General features: G+C 44.0%; 1 protein-coding gene across 1 annotated transcript in view; it reads right to left on the bottom strand.

Annotated features, from left to right (window-relative positions):
- Positions 1-21,918, bottom strand: part of TARS2 (threonyl-tRNA synthetase 2, mitochondrial) — a 180,001-nt gene that overhangs the window by 63,342 nt on the left and 94,741 nt on the right. Inside the window, exons 9-12 of the mRNA XM_078671425.1 lie at positions 21,104-21,250; positions 20,456-20,554; positions 3,100-3,266; positions 2,289-2,451 (exon numbers count right to left, since the gene is read on the bottom strand). Of these exons, the coding sequence (XP_078527551.1) occupies positions 2,289-2,451; positions 3,100-3,266; positions 20,456-20,554; positions 21,104-21,250 (576 nt within the window). The remainder of the gene's footprint in view (positions 1-2,288; positions 2,452-3,099; positions 3,267-20,455; positions 20,555-21,103; positions 21,251-21,918) is intronic.

The following is a 21,918-nucleotide window of genomic DNA, read 5'->3' as shown; positions in this document are numbered from 1 at the left end:
GCTCCGTCCATCACCACCCCCTTTTGAACCGCTTTTGGCCACCATAAGTGTGGCAGGGTATGCTCAGACGTGAGTCCCTTGCTCACTTTGCCACTGGATTCAAGCAAGCCGGGCTGAAGACGGCTGGAATGCCAGAAACCGGTCCTCGGAAGCTTGTTTCCGGTCCAGGGAAGACATGGCTTGGCAGTTCGGGCTAGACTGTTCCCATGAGGCACAGGGTCAGACTGATTTGCATATAGCCATGTCTGAACTGGGGTGGCAGAGTGGGCTAAAGAACGGTGATGGATTAAACCCAGATCTTTTGACTGGGTGTGAGTGTTTGATTGATTCAGATGCTCCGTCCATCACCACCCCCATTTGTACTGCTTTTGGCCACCATAAGTGTGGCAGGGTATGCTCAGACATGAGTCCCTTGCTCACTTTGCCACTGGATTCAAGCAAGCCGGGCTGAAGACGGCTGGAATGCCAGAAACCGGTCCTCGGAATCTTGTTTCCGGTCCCGGGAAGACATGGCTTGGCAGTTCGGGCTGGACTGTTCCCATGAGGCACAGGGTCAGACTGATTTGCATATAGCCATGTCTGAACTGGGGTGGCAGAGTGGGCTAAAGAACGGTGATGGATTAAACCCAGATCTTTTGACTGGGTGTGAGTGTTTGATTGATTCAGATGCTCTGTCCATCACCACCCCCTTTTGTACCGTTAATGAACTTTACAGCAGGTCCACTGAGTAAAGATGTGTGAGAGCATAGACCATGAGCATACTAATTATTAAATGATATAGTGATGTGTTTTAATAAATGGATATATCTGTAAATAAGATTTTTATCCATAATGAATTTTAGGTTTGAGGTGCCTCCTCTTTTATCTGTTGCCCTTCACATGCCTTACCTGCTCGCGTCTCCCTTTTTTGGTAACCTTTCTATCGCTCTATATCTACCTGAATGAATGACAAACTCCCATTGTACCGTAAGAACCCTAGGTCCTGTACGTCATACTGACCAGAACGTATTAGTGGTCACAATACACTACACTATTATCTAGAAGTTGTTAGTGTCTTAGTAAAAGGCTCCATAATTGATAATTATCTTCTTTGACTTGCACTTAAAATGGAGCATGAAGCGAAAAGCTATTCGCTTCAATGGATGGTAGTTTAAACCTCAATTTCGCTAGGTGGTTTTTTGACCTGGGACGATTATGATCAGGCAGGTCAATATAAAGCCTCTTTTCTGAACACCCTAAAGCCATCCTCTCTCCTTCTTGCCAGCATCTTCTGACCTTCTTGTTTTTCAGCCTCTGATCGCCCTCATACCATCGTCACTTCACCCATCTCCCTTACCAGCGTGTAGAAAGTCCCAAAGTGGATTCAACTGGTTCGACAAACAAAGACCCATTGAAACAAATCTACTGGCTGCTGCAATGGTGCCCTTAACATCTGGGAATGCCCGGCACTGGAAGGATCACAGAGTGGAGCACAGCGGTAGAGAACATCCAGAGCAGAGAAGCAATGAGGTGAGTAGAGTGAGAGCTGAACGGGTGCAGAGTGGAACAAGGGGCAAGAGACCCAAGTGAAATTTGGAGCTCGCAGCACAGAGGGTTGGAGAAACATATAAGGAGTTTGTGAGGACCGCCTCAGAAGAATAAAGCAGGAACCTGATGGGATATACACCAAAGACCTTCTTAAACAGTAAGTACATCAGATAGAGCAACGTAACTCCTCTTCCTCCAACCAGAATCAACCGTCCACTGTCCAATTTTTAGTCTCCACCTCATCCTTCTCACCTACACGCGCACATTCTGAATTCCATTCTCACCATTCCCTCCACTCTACAAAGAGCACAACAGAAGAGTTTCAGAAATATATCAAATAAATAATATGTCTACAAATGAACAGAAGAAGGAAATTGAGGTGGACTGTATGCAGGGACGGTTGCTATAAAAAGCCAGGAATTGGTGAAACCGGAAGTAATACTTGAGGTTGAAAACAAAAATTGTGACATAGGGCAGTGCAATGCTAACCAGGGATCTAAAGATGTCTAAACAGAAACACCATGATGCTCCTAAGTTGATTAGTTGGATTGAAATGGAAGTTGCCAGACATGCTGGGTCTTGTTTGCAAAGATATGTACTTTAAGCAGCCACCTCCCCACTTCCATATCCATGTTTATGCATTCCTTTCTCCTGTTTACATCTCTCGAATCATTCCCTTAGAAGATGGCACAGCGATAAGTGTACTTTACATCACTATCTATTATTACTGTCTTGGTTCTCCAGACCGTCATGCTTCTTACCTGCTCCATTGCACAGAAGATGTGAGCATCATCCTGTTGAAAGCGGCGCACACGAGTGAGGCCAGACAAGGCGCCTGAGGCCTCGTTCCGGTGCAAAACCCCAAAATCAGCCAGTCGGAGGGGCAGCTCTCTCCATGACCGAGGCCGATGGTCAAACATCAGACTGAGAAAAGGGAAGCAGGGAATTGATAATCATCACAGGATATGACACATATATTCTACACCTTCACAACTGACTTAGCGTATCATAGCAACAAAGATCAGCCTTTAAAACTTAACGATAACTACGAATCCCACCAGCATTCTCAGTGGGCTTTACTTTCCACTTTCTCCCTTTCAGTCGCCATAAGAATAGCTCTACAAAAACAATCTGGCTCCATGTGCTCAGTTTTACTTCTCCTGGAGACTTTTTTTAAAAAAAAGTTTGACACACCAAGTAAAATGGACCAGTGATCAAAATATGGTCCTTAAAACATTTCTGCATGCAAGAAAGTGGTGAATTCTTGAAATCATAGGTTAACTGGACCAAAACCAATAGAATTTTAAAAGGAAGTAAAAATAAGTCTACTGTGGAGTTCTGCTTACTGGCATGTGGAGAATGTGGTTAAGTAGACATTTAAGATTACTTTAAATGGCCTGTATGTTTAAAACAAATTAGTGCCTTGGCCAATCAGATGGCAGGATTGGGTAGACCACATGAATGAGTCTCTCAGGATCCCCTAAGCGAGTCGTCATATTGAGTATGTGTATTACTCGCAACCAACATAAAATAACTCTGCACCACAGTGCTGTGCTGCTTATTTTCACTCACCAGTGACCGGGGCAATTCATGGGCTTCAGGGCGAACATCTCATCCTCCACCGGGAAGGAGAACATGTTCTGGTTGTAATGCTCCCAGTGACCAGATGTCTCCCACAGTTTGCTGTTAAATATATTTGGGGTGATCACCTCCTGAAAGCCACGCTGCCTGTACTCACTCTAGAAAAGTAGAAGAGACATCAGAATGGAGTAATCTTCTAATTCTATCAACGTTCATGAGGGTATCTATTCAGATGGAAACAGAACATGCTAAACTTACAAGGTATGGCCATTTTTATTGTTTCTAGTTTTTTAAAATCATAACAATCAGTAAAACAATTAAAACTGATAAAAACAGAACAGAGTAAATGATGTCACTATTGATCATTTCAAAGCATACATATATCAATTCAGTACGTCATAAATGTGCTTGGTCATTGCAACGTTTCCAACTGGTAATAAAATCATGGTTTAATACTCAAAGTTTCCAAAAATAAGCACTTTTCTGCCCACGCAGTCCCTTGACAACATGCATTCCAAAGGATAAAATGCAGTGTGTTTTAAAATAAAAGCAAGGCATGGCGAGATTGCTGAATTGAGAATTTAGAAAATTCGACAAATGGCACCGTTAATGCAAATTAACCTTTAATCTAAGGACAGCGATCACTATGGAGCCGACCCGGACGTCCCAGAAAGCTTTACAGTGAACAACGTGCATGCTGTATCGAATCAAGGTCATTAGGCGCAGTGAAGATTGTACAGGATCCTACAGAGGGTTCAAGATATGTGGATGGTGCACACCAGCCTAGGAAGAGAGGAATAGGCCAAGTATTGAAATCCGTTCCACAATATCAAAGAGCCAGGTGGGCTCCATCCAGGAGCATAAAATGCATTTCAAACTTTCAGTGGGACTACCAAGCCTATCTCACACAGGTCCCAGCCTGCCTTGGGGTGGGAGGGGAGGAGCTATTGTGTGTACCAGTTAATTAAATGCTGCGGGCAATTTCATCAGGCTATGAAAGCCCGGAGGATTTTCATCAGAATCCAACAATATATTTTGCAAGGACAAAGGGCATCCTACTGCTGGCTACCACTGGGCCTGATCAGAATAAAACAACTATAAAGTGCACAGTGCAGTTTAATTGGTATTAAAAGCAAGCCAGGTTTAAAAAAAGGGCATTTTACAATACTGAAAGGCCTATCGGGTTTGTCTCACCTTAGTCCTGAAAGCCTAAAGAACCAATTCTAAACCAATTGGTGCCTGAAGACAGAAGGATTCCCAACAAATGTATAAAGTGCTTTAACAGTATCCGAGCCAGATGCACCTAGTCCCCACTGGTCCTAATCAAGATGTGGCAACAAAACTATGGGCCAGTGAATAAAGGGCATAATGCAATCTCATCGAGCTTAAAGAGTCTGATAGTAACAACTTAGTGAATAAAGCGCACTGCACACTTTCGATGGATGTAAAAAGCAAATGTGATTCATAAAGTACGTTTTGTAGCGTCACAAAGTCTAGCGAATATAATTCGTACTGGTCCTGGCCAGTCTAAAAGGGCATATTTGTGTATTGATTGGTACACAAATTAATTTTGATTAAGATTCAAGGGACACGAGGATTCCCATCCGATTTGTAAAGTGCTTTGGTGCCTATAAAAGGCCTGCCATGTCTACTCACCACTAGTCACAACCAGAATGTAGAAACAAGGCTGTAGGCTGAAGATTAAAGTGCACATTGCAGTTTCGTCTGACTTGAAGTGTCCAATTGTAAAGTGCTCGGTGCGGGTGCATTTGGCGACAAAAGAATGCAGCGACAGCAGTTCTTAGGCTAGAGTTGAGTGGAGACAAACAGCCTGCCACTTTAGCTGTCCACACGGCTGGAGTTCAATAACTTAAGAGCTTCCCGGAGGAATTTCACACCCCTAGCTGAGAAGCTGTGCATTTACTCCACTCAAGCATGCAGTAGTAGTCTCGTTACATTGATTTTGCGGGGGGATGGGGTTGGGGGTGCCCAGCCTAAAACTAGTACATCATTTATATCAGCCAGGTAACCAGTGTTGGTCCTGATGTTGCGCGTTGTGACTCGGTTTGCCAATATTTTCACTCTCACCAAAGTCCTGGGGTAAAGGCTCCTGACAGCTCTCCGTAGATTTTCCGGGACGCCCCAGTTAAACTTGCAAGAAGACTACTACCTATGTTAAAGATCAAACAATAGCACAAGAACAAAGGTATTCCACCAAGTAAGTTAAGGTAGAAAGTGTACACCATCGATGTCAGCAGCCTACACTGCCGGTATATCCCACAAGAGCAACAGACATTCCAGGATGACCAGGAACAAAACCTCCTCAGGAGCAATGTCTACCTCAGGGTGACCAGGAATTAGTTCCCTACTCTTGCAATAGGCATACAGGAGCGACAACGAATATGATCTCTTCAAGAACAATGGAGCAGGAATGAGTTCCCTACAGCTGGAATGGACTGTCCAGTGTGAGTGGTAACTACATTTCCAGGACAACTAAGAAGAAGACCCACCAGGAAACCATGTCAGATTCCTTCAGACAGGATGGGCCTCTTTGACAATGTGCGCTTCTTCAACATGAGAAGGAGGACAAGAAGCTCTGTACTCATGTCAGGAACCACCGCCTCACATAACTCTGTACCTGCCCGGACTATTCATGGATAAAAGAAATTTCATTAGCAGAAGGCAGTGGCACAAAGTAAAGTCAAACAGCCCAAAGAGAAAACCCAACCTAACCGGAGGAACAGGTATTGTTAGGACAGAAAGACCAAGCAGCCCCAATGACATTACTTTACACTTGTAAAGCCAAAAATCCTTCAGGCAGATGTGCGCTAGAAGTTTGAGTTGCACAGATAGGCTAAAAAGGTACGCATGAGTGACAGCTACTTGTGTTAACATTTAACAGAAGAATATCAAATATTAAATAAAAAAAAGAATCTGAACAGAAAATCCTGAACAAAATTAGTGTAAACCCTAAAGTAGTTCTCAGACTGCTTCCATTGTGGAACTACCAAAGTCCTCATGACAGCAATGCCCGACTCATTTGTGAGTCTTCATACACATTTAGGCCAGGCAGCTGTTTGGATTTAGCGTCATTGGCGTATCCAAAGCACTGTATGGTTTTGGAGCAATGAAAGCATCACAGACCGCACCAAGACTGAGATAAAACAGAGGAATTTACACCTCAAAAGAGCCAATGAGGCAAATGACAACTCGCACCCAAAACTGGGATGGGAGGTAAAGAAGTTTAAAAACCTACTCCAAATGTTGGATTTAGTCAACACCAAGTTGTGAGTCCAGTATACAAGATAGGCGGTTTAATTCAAAAGGCTTCAGTCATAACACCACCAACATATAGCAGCCAGGTTGTCCCACCAACTACCAACATCAAGAAAATTCAGTTTCCACACTGACATAAAGCAGTTCCATATTATATAAAAGGTGTTTCATGGATAGAGGGAAGTATATAAGGTAAAAGGAAATAGCCCATAACACAATCCGCTCCCTAGCAATATGATTATAGGGAAATGAAAGAAAAACAAATAAGAACCATAACGAAGAGAAAGGGAAGGAACAAATAGCAAAATACCAGAAACAGCAGTAAAAGATGGCTCCCCAGGCACCCATAGAATGTAGATGAACACAAGGTTCAACAAAGTTCTTTCACCAAGTAAGTCTCCTCCGCAGAGCGTCAGTATGGGGAAATGTCTAATGAGAGCAGGTATCAGCAGGATCTCGAGGTGAAGCATCTCTCCCTCCCAGTTCCATTTCCAGACCCTAGAGTAAGACTTGAAATCCAAAGACGGAAAGGAAACTTGCATCTCAGCACACATATGACTCCGCACAATCATGTTTTTATGATGGTCTAATGTGTGGGGTAGCGCTCTGCCCCTGCCCCTGTAATGGTAAGGCGGAACAATCTTTGATACATTTCATGTTTTTCGGTGGCTTCTATCGTAAGTTTTTTCAGCTTTGTGTGGTAAATAAATAAATTATTACCGGATCTATTTTTGACTATAATCAATAAACAGGTAGCTCAATAAATAAGAGTCAAGATACGAGGTAGCTGAAGTTGACAGGCTTTAATCGAGCATAAAGGACAGGAACAGGACAGCCTGTACGGGAATAGGATGGCAGGGCCCGGCAGCTGCCGGGGGCAGGATCTGGGAATGATGCGCATATGGGGTAACTTTTAATAACAGTACATTAGTATATATAGTTAAACAAAATACATTGTATTCAATACAGTAGGCGTAGCAGTAGGAGTGGTTCGTAGCAGTCGCGAAAGATAAGGGCAAAACTGATGCAACAAGAAGGCGTGTACAGGGCGTATACATAGACATGTGATGTAAACGTAACAGAATATGTCATAAACGGGGCGGAAACATGGAGGGGGCTACCTGAGCAGCTGGGACCTCTAACCTAGTGGTGCGCGCAAACTGGCAATGACGTGTTACTAGGAAGAACTGGGGGCTATGACTTCTGCGCTAGAAGAGGAGACAAAAGTCTGGAGTGTCAGAGCGACATGTACCCAGGCATATCTAGTATCTGGTGTTTAGAGTACATGTTGATAGAATCCAAAAGTTATCAGAGTAAAGGCTAATAGACGCTAAGACTGGTGCATGCATTATTCTACATGTAGTGCGTGTGCGGGGAATATACTATGAATATTAATACAGTATTTCTCTTACATGGAGACATAAAGGCTAGACCATGACGGAAACTATTGATGCGATTCAGTAGCTTAGGAATGCAGAGAAGGAGGGCTAGACTGATAACTAGAAGCATAACATACTCTTGGCAGACTCGGAGGCAGAGCCAGGCTGAGCCGGGCACTGCGAGGCATGAAAGTAAGCTAAGGGTCAGGGATACAGGTGGGGGCTGTATCGCTCCTCGGAGAGGGTTCAGGAAACAGGAGCTGAATCTGAGTCCGGGCTCTTTTGAGGCCTAGAAACGGGGATAATTCAATGAATTAACGTGCACACTGTAAAACGTGGCAACGTAGCTTTACATAGGCCTGATATTCGTTGTATTCACGAAAACTGGAAACTGGCATACTGGAGATGGACACAACTGTAATTGCGTCTTTAATCGATCAAAGGGGGGGGTACATGCATATCGATCATGCACATATGACATGACATGGGGAATACGTAGGCACATATAACATGGCAAAATTTACTTTTCCACATTCCCTCCTTGTGCCCTACGTTTCCATCAGGAAACATCTATATTCATGATACCATCTATCATTTCATACAGCATCATTTGCTCGTCTCGAATTGTCTTGGAACGGGACTTAGGACTAGGAATACAAGAGGTAGCGCACATGCCGCAAATCGCAGGGCCACATTGTATACAGAGGCAGCAACTGAATATGATCATTACTGCAATACCTAGGACTGACAATACTTTCCATCCCCAGGCAGATATGATATTCCAGAACCAACCGGACCATGTCCAGGTGCCTGGATTCTGGTGTAACTGATGGGCAATTTTATGAAGTCTGGTTATAGCTGAATAAACAGACGGCGCGTTATTAGGAATGAAAACGCAACAACTAGATCCGATGACTCTACATGCTCCTCCTCTATCGGCCAGTATGACGTCAAGAACGAGACGATTTTGGAGCACGACAAATCTCATAGCAGATTGCTCTTCGGTTAAGTTACCTAGAGCAGAAGCTGTCTCATTCACTACTGCTTCAAGGGTTCTGGTTAGTCTACGTATTGACTTACTATTCTGGACAGGTCCTATAAAGAAAAAGAAACCTCTATTGAAATCTGTATACTGTTCTAGAGCAGTTTCAGTTTGATCGACAATTGGGGACTCAATCTCCCTTCTATGTCTGACGTGTACTAGATGTGTGTTTCTGTGATAATCAGATGGGGCTAGAAAAACTGGTGGCAGTAGGAAGGCAATGTAACAGGTTCCATCCCAGTCGAGGGGCAGACGAACATATGCAGTCTGACCACAAACAAAATAAGAATGACGTGAAGCTTTAAAAATAGATTTCCCACTGTCACTATACTCGACAGTAGTAGTACAATCACTATGTCCTACATGTGCGGAACCATTCTTTCTGACACATAATTCGCCTTTGACTGGTAGTACTGAAATAGCAGGCAAGTCTGGAGTAGTATCAGACTGAACATTCAGGACCATAAAATTCGAGGAATAATTACCTAAATTATATACTTCATTTTCTAGATCTAACCCTGTTCTATGGGGAAGACCTTGCTTGTCTGGAAAACATGTTCTATTCAGAAGGGACATATCATTTGAAGATGACGTTAACGTGGACCATGCTCCACACGAACCATTATGTGAAAATGGATAAGGAAAGAGTGGCAGAACTCCCTTCGGTGTCTGGAAAGGGGGAAGTCGACCACACACCCAACAATTAGTAGCATTGCTGGTCTGATGTGAATAGTGTAACATTCTTATAAATGTATTGTTTCGCATAGCAAGACGATATGATAACTCATGAGGAGGCAGATCACTAAACGTGTGCTCTACTGTAGCATTAGAAAACTTATTTACATGAGAAATTGGAAAACATAAATGTAATGCATAACTTGTGCAGGTAACCATCAAACTTAGAAACAATATAAAACTTAGAAAAACGATACATCTTATAGAGTTTTGACTAACTCTCTCACTATGGGGGTCTATCTCATACATGTCAGATACCTGTCTAACCGTTTCACTCGAGAGGGACTTAGACAATTAAACTGGCTGACTTATTTTACTAGACCGGAGCTTTAACTTATACTCCTGTTGCGGAGTTTTCTCTAACAGAGGAACTTTATGTTTGGAATCAAGTTCAAAGTCTGGTTTCAGGCAGTCTTTAGAAATGGAACAGTCCTTTGAAAATGTCTTTTCTCGAACTCCATGGAACTTCTTTATATGGGACAGATGGACCTACCCCTTGCGGCCTTCCAACTTCACGGCCGTGCGGGTGGTCAGGAGGACAAGTCGCGGCTCCTTCCAACGAGGCTCCAGCGGACTTGAACGATCAAAGTTCCTTACAAGGACGAGGTCCCCTGGAATGACCTCATGCGGTTTCACTTCAGTATTGTCTGGAAATGCAGCGGCAACCTGTGAACGACAAGAGTGTAGGGCAGACATCAAGGAAGCTAGGTAATCTGTCAACATATTACTGGAAACATCTGTAATACTGCGGGGTCTAGGTGTACCCCACATATTTGGGGGGCGGCCGAATACGACCTCATAAGGGGACAGACCTGATCTGGAATGTGCGACCATTCGCATATAAAATAGAGCAACTGGCAGGGCAACTAGCCAGTCTACACCTTTCTCTTTACATGTTTTGGCAATACGGATTTTCAGGGTCTGATTATATCTCTCTACGAGACCGGCTGCTTCAGGATGGCGCACACAATGGAACTTCCACTGGTACCCTAACAAAAGGGAAACATGTTTCATTAACTCGGATGAGAATGGCTGGCCGTTATCAGAATACACGACCCTAGGGAGTCCATAACGAGGAAAGAATTCACGAACCAACTGCCTGGCAGTGGTCACTGCTGTGTAATCTGGAACTGGATATGCTTCTGTCCACCTGGACAAAGCGCATACAACTACGAGGACATACTTGAAACCTCGGCATCGCTCCATCTGAATATAATCCATCTGGAGGACTTCAAAAGGGTGGTCAGGAGGTTGGAATCCACCTTGTTCCACCGGGACACTTTTACCTGGATTGAATTGACAACATATCATACAAGTACGGACTTTCTGCTTGGCTGCAGCTCGTAAGTGCTTGTTGAACCAAAGGTTCTGTATACTGTCTAACATGGCTTTTTCTCCTAGGTGTGCTGGACTATGTGCGGTATTGATAATGACTTGAACCATAGAGTCGGGGAGAAACCATGTGGCTTTTCCCTTCGTCAACCATCCCTGATCTGTCTGGACCCCTCCTTGTTCGGACCATTTCTTGATTTCTTCGGGAGTAGCATGTAACTGTATGTCTATGACATCCTGTGTAGGGTCCTTAACTGTCATACATGTAGTCGGATCTGGAGTGTGTGTCCGTGTCGGAATGTCTGGTGTCTGAGCTGTAAGCTTGGCTGTTCGATCTGCTAGATCGTTACCTTGGGAAATGATATCAGTAACTTTCGTATGTGCCTTGCACTTCATGATTGCGATAGCTGTCGGTAAATGTATTGCATCTAACAGAGCTTGAATGAGGAGACCATGCTGAATCTTGGTTCCATGAGAAGTCATGAAACCTCTCTCCTGCCAGAGCACTCCGAAGTCGTGTACAACTCCGAATGCGTAACGTGAATCTGTATATATGTTTACTTTCAGGTTCTTGGCACGTATGCAGGTTTGGGTCAGAGCAACTAGCTCTGCTGCTTGAGCAGACAAGGTGTCAATACGGCGTGTTTCAATAACTTCAGTGTCAGTAGTCACTGCATACGCGGCTACTAGTTCTCCTGTACTTGTTCTCATACATGAACCATCCACATAAAGTGTCAGGTCGGGATCAGGTAATGCAATGTCTGTCAGGTCTTGTCTTGGCTTGGTCATAGTGTTAATAACTTCCACACAGTCATGTGTGGCAGGATTTGAAGTAACTGACGGTAACAGAGTAGCAGGATTTAGAACGTTGCAGCGTCTGATTTCTATGTGTGGTTGGAACAGTGTTAGTTCATAACCTGTTAAACGTGCAATGGTCAAGTGCTGAGTCTGTGTTCGGTTTAAAAGAACTTCCACGGAATGTGGAACTTGTACTGTCAGGGAGTGTCCTAATACTATGGAATCACTTTGTCTGATAGCTAGAGCTGTGGCTGCAACTGACTTGAGGCACGCAGGCAAAGCCTGAGCTACTGGATCTAGTGTGCTCGAAAAATAAGCACAGGGCTTGTACTGTCCTGCTTGATCTTGTGTGAGAACAGATAATGCAGTACATCACGTTCTGTGACAAAAAGTGTAAAAGGCTTACTGTAGTTCGGTGTAGCTAGAACAGGTGCTTGGCATAAGGCTTTCTTTAATTCATTAAAGGCAAGTGTATGTTCAGATGTCCAAGGGAGAACAGTCGATACGGCTGCCTCCTGTGTCGTTAACTGTATCAGTGGCTTGGCTAGAAATGCATACTGAGGAATCCATTGTCTGCAGTAAGAAGTGAGGCCAATGAAAGCACGTACCTCCTTCTGTGTCTTGGGCTGTGGAAGACTCGCTATCAACTGGATACGGTCTGGTGTCAACTGCCTACCCCACTTGGACAGTAAGTGGCCTAAGTAGATCACTTGCTGGACACAGAACTGGAGCTTCGAAGGGGACACCTTGTGCCCCATCTCGGCTAGGAAATACAGAACTGTAAGTGACGCTCGCTCGCAGTCACGTTCAGAACGGGCTGTGATCAATAGATCATCGACATACTGGAGCAGGGCAGTGTCAGTTGGCATGTGAATATTGTCTAGTTGTCTCTTAAGCGCTTGACTGTAAATGCTAGGACTTTCTGTGAAACCTTGAGGAGCTCGTGTGAATTTATAGCTTCTTCCATTTAAACAAAAAACGAAAAGGTACTGGCTGTCTGGATGAATCGGGACACTGAAAAATGCGTTCTTGAGGTCAATAACAGTGAAAAATGTAGCTTCAGAATCAATAGCTGTCAATAGGGATGAAATATCTGGGACTACTGGATACTGGGGTATGATACATTTGTTAAGTTCCCGAAGGTCAATCACTAATCGATATACTGGAGGTGCATTTGGATCAGTACGTTTCATGACTGGAATGATAGGAGAATTACATATATTGGAGTCAGTTTCTACAACCACTCCTTGAGCAATAAGCTCGTCAATAATTTTGGATAAGGCTGTTACAGCCTCAGGTGGCAATCTGTACTGTCTGATTCGTGGCAGGACTATACCTTGCTTGAGGGTCACACGATGGGGTGTGATTTGCATAAAACCTACATCAGTTGGACCTTGCGCCCATAAATGCTGCGGAACATTTAGTAACCTTGGATCAAAATCACGTAATACATAGTGACCTTTAAAGTCACGCAAAAACAATCGGATTCCTTCTGGGGAGCAGCAAATAACTGCACCTAATTCTTTCAATGTTTTAATGCCTAACAAATTTTCTGGACACGATTTCGTAAGTAACAAATCAGTAGTTCGGGACAATGGACCAACTTCTAGAGTAACTGGTTTAGAAATCTCGTTAACAATAGGCTTTCCTGAAAATCCAAGGGAAACATTTCTAGAGCCTGAGAGTGGAGCCCCTGGAACCTCGTCATGACTGATAGTAGTCCTACTTGCCCCTGTATCAATCAGAAACTTTCTGTCTTTCCCTAATACTTGACTGTGTACATAGGGACCCTCTTGATCTACAGGTATCTCGATGAGAGGCAAGCCTACCTCCCTCTCTAGGCTGTTTCATGAATACTGTTGATACTCTGGATACTCTGACTGGGCATACTGGTACATCTGCTGTGTAACATGCTGTGTTGCAGCGATAGGCTGCGGTGCTGGAACTGTCTGTAGTGCATTCTGGGGTGACTGAGAAGTCTGTGAGACCTGTTCTTGTCTAGGCGGACGTGGTCTTTCTTTAGTTTTACCAGTTGCTATGTTGTGTTTCAGAACTGCACACTCATTTATAAAATGACCTGGCTGTTTACAATAATTGCATGTCCCTTTAACGGGAGCTGCAGGATGACTGGCTTGATTCGGACCCCTTTTCTGACTGTCTTGTGGAACAGATTGTGCAACTAATACTTTCATTTTCGTGTCTTTCATACGTCTCCTTTCGTGTTCTTGCTCTCCCCTGATTCTGTTCTGGTGGTACTGGAGCATTTGGAGCATTTGTGACGGGGTACTAGCTTGCCAGGTACTTTCGACTTTCAAAACTCGATTTTTAACTTGTGGGCTTGAATTCTCGACTAGTTTAGTAACAAAAAGATGAGGGTATGACTCGCTACTTGTCTTCAAACCACTGTTAATAATAAAACATTTTTCAAATCTAGAATAAAAATCACTAGTGTCTTCATCCTGTTTCTGTTTGCATGCTGAGATTGCATCCCAATCTTCCTTTTTCGTGGATAATAACCTTGGCAAAACTTGTATCAATAACTCGGGCAATTCTTTACATTTGTCCCCAAGACCGGTACCTGGTACTCGTATTTTATCTTCAGCTTCTAGAGCTGTCCAATCAATCTTTTTCTCTCCCACCTCCCATTCCTTTTCCTTGAGTTTTTCATATACCCCTGCGGGCAACAGGACCTTTAACATTTTAATGACATCTGGATACGTGTATTCTCCCATATGGAGCATGTCTTTTAATTCGCGATGGAACCCTGCTGGATCTTTGTCATGACAGGGAATTAATTTCTTCATCTCTAAGAGTTCCATCTTTGTGATAGGGGTGTAAACAAATACTCGTTGCATTTCACCACCCGTTGTCCTAACTGGGTGTACTTCTCCTAACGGATGCTGTCTATCTATGTAGAATGGTTTACTTTCTGGAGGTGGGACGTGAACAAAATGCGGATTCAGAAACGTTCTATATTTGTGGCGCTGTTCTAGAATGACACTAATTAAATCTGTAACTAAACCTTTCCATTTATACTGGAGCAACTCGTTCATAACATCATGTAACGGACCTGGATCAGAATGTTGTCCCTCATACAGGGTAATGAGGTGCTGAATCATATACATACCCACCAGTCGCTGCTCGGCTGGGGGCAGTTTCAGAAACATTTGTGCCACTATTTCGTCTGGAAAAGTGGTAGAATCAGTAATCCATCGAACTGCTGATCGGGCTAGTTCTTGTTCATGCATGGTACTAAGTTCACTATAACCGATACGTGATTTCAGAATGTGATCGGTAGCTTGAAATACTTGCTCCAGAGAGCCTTGTTCTGGTGCTGGAAGAGGAAAAACTTTCTTGTGTTCTAGACGTGAATGTCGGTCTGGAAATCTAGATTTACCTACATACGCTATTCTGGCGGTATTCTCGTCTTCTACCTCTTCGGTAGGAGAGTCGTCTTCTTTCTCGCTTATTGGTGCTGTTTTACGTTTTTCGTGTAACCTTATTATTTCCTTACGGATTTTCTTGTACATACTCTCTATACTACTGAGTGTCTTGTGTCTTCCCTCGGCTATATGATCACTCCACTTTGTCAGAACTTTCATTTCGGTCGGATCTTTAGTCGGATAATCTTGTTCCCTTATTAAACAATTGATTAGAAACTTTAATAGCATGAGCTGAGTCTCGGCTTTCCTTAGAGACATGATTTCGCCAATACTTTCCGGATCATCCCCTGTACGGATGAAACGATATATTCTGTCTAGATCTTCTTTCATATTCGGTAGGGTGTCCAAATACTCGGTCACCCGTCTTACACGTAATGAATATATGACCATATCATTATCGCCTGGGACTGAATCATAACGGCATTCGGTGAGAGCTCGTCTGATATCTGCAACGGACTGCTGTTTGGGCGTACGCTGTAACGCACGTTCATGTAACTCGACTAATGTTACACGTTTGTGTTGGGGCGGGGTACGAGGAGAACCTCCCCCCGCGGCTCCTAAACTGGAATCGTCAACTGATACTCTTCATGCTGGCAGAGTGATCGATGTAGCGGGTACTTGTACTGTGAGCTGGACCGGGGGTACCGTAACAGGTGCTGTAACAGGTGCCCCGGTGGCTGGAGGAACAGGAATTACATTATTTACAGGAGCTGGCGGAACAGGATTTGCATATTCTGGGACTGTGTCGTCCAAATAGGACGAGAGAAAAATATCAGCTGCTGTCGGTTTGTGACGTAGCTTAATCGGAACTAATGGCGGCGGAAAATTACATGATGCTTCCGGGGTTGCTTTTGGCAAGCCCTCGGCAAGAAGAGGATACATACCCTTAATAAGGGCATTTCTCTGTCTGTCTGACTGTTCGGCTTTAACTCGTTCACCTACTTCGATTAGTTCCCTTTCTTGGGCTCCTCTAAGGATTCTCTACTTAATTCTGACTTTCTGATTTCTTTTTCGGTTCTTTTATGAGATTCTTTGCGCCATAACTCGATGGCATCTCTCTGGGACTGTCTGGCTTTCTTCTTACATAATGCTTCTTCTACTCGCATGATGCACTCGGCATCCCACGTACCTGATACGGGCCATCTATACTTTTCTTCTAATTCTTTGGTGTACTCCACCCATAAGTCTAGATATAATATGGCACTTATGCCATGCTTTTGATACATAAAATGACCTGGACTGTCCCTAGGCGGGACAGGAACTGCTTCCTCGAGCAGACCTTTTCTAGTTTTTAACTGACGTAACTTTGAAAACAGAGGCATAACTTAGGCTGGAGTCTGGACACAATACAATACACGATAAACACAATGATAATTGAAAAACGAATCATTCATACCACGACATTGAAAACACATGAAATAACATTTAAAACGACAGTTCGGACAGAATATTACCTGAAATACTGAAAACAGAACACATGAATTTCTCGAGAACAGAACTTACTAGAATGACTAGATGCACTGCTAAAACAGCACGAAACTTACCGGTCCCATAAAGAGACACGTCAGGACCCGCGCCCACCTAGGTGAACACTTCGTGTTGGATCTGCGTACCCAAACCCACGGACCAGAGACAAATTAATTGACCCTGTCTAGATACTACCCCAGCAACGGTATTCACCGGGCAGCAAGAACGGAAGGCCTCGGACTGGACTGGACTGCTACGACGACGGACGGACGAACTTCGGACTTCAGTTACAGGTGGGCCTCTGGATACCTCGGACCTTGGACTCTCGGCTTGGGCTCTGGTCGGGACTCGCCGCGTTCCTCACCGCCTCGTCTGGACGCTGGACCGCAACCTCCGTGGGCCTGAGGGATACTTTGAAGCAGAAATATCTGCACGTGCACGGTATGGTTCCGTCACAGCTGCAGAGGATCAGGGGGCCTGCGTGGCTTCTCCGGCGCGTGGGGAAAGGGCAAGTCCCTATTCGGGCGCCATTATGTGGTAAATAAATAAATTATTACCGGATCTATTTTTGACTATAATCAATAAACAGGTAGCTCAATAAATAAGAGTCAAGATACGAGGTAGCTGAAGTTGACAGGCTTTAATCAAGCATAAAGGACAGGAACAGGACAGCCTGTACGGGAATAGGATGGCAGGGCCCGGCAGCTGCCGGGGGCAGGATCTGGGAATGATGCACATATGGGGTAACTTTTAATAACAGTACATTAGTATATATAGTTAAACAAAATACATTGTATTCAATACAGTAGGCGTAGCAGTAGGAGTGGTTCGTAGCAGTCGCGAAAGATAAGGGCAAAACTGATGCAACAAGAAGGCGTGTACAGGGCGTATACATAGACATGTGATGTAAACGTAACAGAATATGTCATAAACGGGGCGGAAACATGGAGGGGGCTACCTGAGCAGCTGGGACCTCTAACCTAGTGGTGCGCGCAAACTGGCAATGACGTGTTACTAGGAAGAACTGGGGGCTATGACTTCTGCGCTAGAAGAGGAGACAAAAGTCTGGAGTGTCAGAGCGACATGTACCCAGGCATATCTAGTATCTGGTGTTTAGAGTACATGTTGATAGAATCCAAAAGTTATCAGAGTAAAGGCTAATAGACGCTAAGACTGGTGCATGCATTATTCTACATGTAGTGCGTGTGCGGGGAATATACTATGAATATTAATACAGTATTTCTCTTACATGGAGACATAAAGGCTAGACCATGACGGAAACTATTGATGCGATTCAGTAGCTTAGGAATGCAGAGAAGGAGGGCTAGACTGATAACTAGAAGCATAACATACTCTTGGCAGACTCGGAGGCAGAGCCAGGCTGAGCCGGGCACTGCGAGGCATGAAAGTAAGCTAAGGGTCAGGGATACAGGTTGGGGCTGTATCGCTCCTCGGAGAGGGTTCAGGAAACAGGAGCTGAATCTGAGTCCGGGCCCTTTTGAGGCCTAGAAACGGGGATAATTCAATGAATTAACGTGCACACTGTAAAACGTGGCAACGTAGCTTTACATAGGCCTGATATTCGTTGTATTCACGAAAACTGGAAACTGGCATACTGGAGATGGACACAACTGTAACTGCGTCTTTAATCGATCAAAGGGGGGGGTACATGCATATCGATCATGCACATATGACATGACATGGGGAATACGTAGGCACATATAACATGGCAAAATTTACTTTTCCACATTTGTCTGAACCCCTCCCATGCTCATGACTAGCTCAGCTCGTCATGAGCCACGGTTGCGCGGTGCGTATGACGAGCTGAGCTCGTCATGAGCCGCCCGGCGCTCACACGTGGGGATAATTCCCTTGCTATGCTGAGCGTTCTAAAGAAACGGGCGTGGTCATGACGAGCTTAGCTCATCATGAGCACAGCGCCACCGTGCTGCATGACAAGCCGAGCTCGTCGTGAGCACCAGGGCGCTGTGCGCGCCCCCCACCCCCGCCCCCCAGCACAGCGGGGGAATTACCAAGGGGTTAAACCACATTGGAAAAGTTAGCCTTTCAGAAATGTAGGGTGGCCTCAACCTTCCTTCAAATGTTAAACAGCCCCGATATCTGTTATAGCATGTGTTGTTTTCTTGAGGTGGCTATCCGCAGCAGAAATTCCATGGAGGGTAGCTAGTAGGGTAGGTCAGGCATCTAAAGAGACAGTTGTATACTCTCTTTTAATTCAATTTGCTGTATGTGATGGATTGATGTGATTGTAATGTTTTTGGCTAATCATAAACTAATTGAGAATGTTATTTGTGATACTGTGTTTATTTCATATGTTTTATTGTATTGTTTTTACTCTGTGCATTTATGATCTTTTTAAGAACAAATGAAGATGTATTGAATTGTACTGACTCCAGATAAGCAATCTCGCACTTCACTAACTTAGACATACTCTAAGTATCTCTTGTGTCCACAACACTAAATGTATTTTCACTTCCACAGTAGTAATCAGGCCCTTACATTAGGACGTGCCCTTCTTCCTCAGTGAACATTCCATGCTTTCTCTAAGTAGAATTTCTCATGTGATATTTACCCATGTAATTCTTCCTGTCATACCTACCCATGTCTTACCTACCCATGTCTTACCTACCCATGTCTTACCTACCCATGATATCCCATTCCTCTTCGTCTCCAAAGTCCTCAATGGAGCTGACCACTCCCATGGCTGCTCAACCAGGCAGGACTGAGCTGAGAAAGGCCACACTAGCTTTCAGACATATGAATGGTGTTCGCATCCTCACACTGCACAAGGTAGTGCAATGAGCGAACAAGGATTCACGCAAACCCCCTTTTCGAGGTACCCTCAGATCTATTGTGCTCTGAACACATGACTTCACCACTCTGTTCAGACTGTGGGCGTGTGGTACGTACAAGGTTATCTTCTGATGGGCAGTGGCCAAACTCTTCTCGAAGTCCTGCATCCCCTGAGATAGAAATTGGTCACCATTATCTGTAACCAGATACTTAGGCATCCCTTGTACGCCAACACGAGCTGAAACTGAAGATTTAGATTGAATTGCCTTTAATGCATCCTAGCCTCGTCACCAGTGTTGTGTTAAACCAATCAGGAGTTGTAAGTACAGATGTGAGAAAGGCAGTGTAATCCAAAAAGCTTCAATCATTATCCCATCAATATTCAGGAGCTAGGGTGCCTCACTGACTGCCAACACGTAGAACCCTCAGTTTCCATAGTGCCATTCCACATTCCATACAAGGATTTTGATAGCTAAATAGACCCATGAAGAAAAAGAGAAACAGCCTACAACATCAATCCCTGCACAGGGTAACATCACATAAAAGATCCTTTCTACACACCAACCTGTCCAAGAAAACTGAGGATTTTATTAAAATAAAAATTAAAACTGTGGACTATTTTCTGGATTTAATTTCAATCCAATTTTAGACCCTTCAACATATTAGTGATTGATTCAAATTAACTTTCTGCCAAAGAATCCACTGATGTCTGCTGCATTTTCCACACATGTGCTCTTTACAAGAAGGACCAGCAAGCCTGGTGAGGCAGGCAAAGGAAGCTGGTCCACCACTCCTCTGGTGGTTTTCACTGAGACAGTTTAACCTGATGAAAGACAGATACGCATCCGGGTGAAATACCTGGCAAAAACATGCCAGCATTGTCTGGAAATGCATGTTCCTGCATGTGGTTCCCAAAAAACTACTAATGGGTGGTAAATCTGCCTCCCCTCCCTTGGTGGGCATTACCGATGCCCATAGTATTAGTACTTGTGGGGGTTGGGGAGGGCTAGGAGAAACATTATTGCCCTGGAGTGTGCAGTTTGAGAAAGAGGAGGACATACCTTAATGAACTCCATCAAGGTGTTGTAGATCTGAGCACCTCGTTGCAAGAAAAAACAGCTGCCCGGACTCACTGCATGGAAGAAAAACAATTCTTGATCCTAGGAGAAAAACATCAACACTTTCTGTGAGTGCACGAACAGGAACTACTCCTGAAGAGTTCCCACTTAATATGTATTGATTTATCCCCAGGTACTCATTTTACTAACACAAATATATCCCAAAGGGCCCAACATCCTGCAGACTTGTTTCCAAGTTTATTCAGAGCAGAACAATGGTGGATAAAAATAGTTTGCCTTTGCACAACTGGACTATTACGAGAAGCACACTGTTAAAACATTTGGAGAAAACCTCTCCTATGGGAAACCTTCAATTCTCGAAAAAAATAGGAGCTGTTTAGCTCCATAACTATGGACAAGAGGTTAACTACCCTATAACAGAAGTGAACCAATCTTAAAAACATTCCCCTGCAGTGAAAAGATGAGGCGCGGCGGCCAAATATATTGCACCGTACTCTTATGGGCACATATTATAATACATACAGGCGTGAATGTTCTAAAGCTTTAATTCATCCACATGAATTATTAGGATCATACTAATGCATGTACGCCCAAGGCTACCGATGCCAGTACTGATGAGTGGGCCCTTACCCTTCCTATTTTGCGATGGTCTCGCTTACTGGCCTCCTCCTGTATCCTCTCCCATTCCTTTAGCTGTTTGCTGTCTGGGAAGGAAATGCCATAGACTCTCTGCAGAGTTTCTTGGCTGGAGTCTCCATTCCAAAAGGAAGCTGAATTCTGCATCAAAGGGAAAGAAAATTGCTTTATTTGGAACAACAATAACTGTAATTTACAACACTCAGTAGTTCTTAAGGCAGGCTTGTCTGATGCCATATGCAGTTGTGCCACATCCATGCGGCAAACTTAGAATAACCATAAACTATGTAAATGTAATGCTTTTAGATTCATAGTATGTGATTATATCTTATATGGCTATCCAAATGACACTGGCATCGATCCGGCCCACCAAGACATACAATGGACTCCCATAGCATACATTCTTTATTGTATTGTATTGTAATTGCATTTATATAGCCCTTACAACCCTGACGAGGCGTCAAAGTGCTTTTTTGGCAAGCAGCACGCTACTCTGGAACCCATAAATGATTAGTGTTGAATTAGTATAGTAAAATATGAAAGCAATTTCAGCTGTGGATATGTTAGTCAGTGATTTCGATTGAGAAGGATAGTGGAGGGATAGAAGAGGGGAAAAAGGTTTGCATTTATGGGGGTTGTAATAGAGCAACAATTACTCATCAGTCTTGGTATCTACAGGGACGAAAGGACATGCACTCTGTGGTTAACAGAGGCTCATTAGCACCTCAACCATAATGCTGAATGTGCCAGCTCTAGCCTCAGACTCTTGTGACACTGGGTAGCATGAAGAATCACCTACAGCTTGTACC

The sequence above is a fragment of the Lissotriton helveticus genome, chromosome 12 (assembly GCF_964261635.1).
Source record: "Lissotriton helveticus chromosome 12, aLisHel1.1, whole genome shotgun sequence".
In the NCBI taxonomy this organism is placed as follows: domain Eukaryota; kingdom Metazoa; phylum Chordata; class Amphibia; order Caudata; family Salamandridae; genus Lissotriton; species Lissotriton helveticus.
The sequence above is the reverse complement of the archived record's forward strand: the minus strand, read 5'-3'. Positions and strand labels throughout refer to the sequence as shown.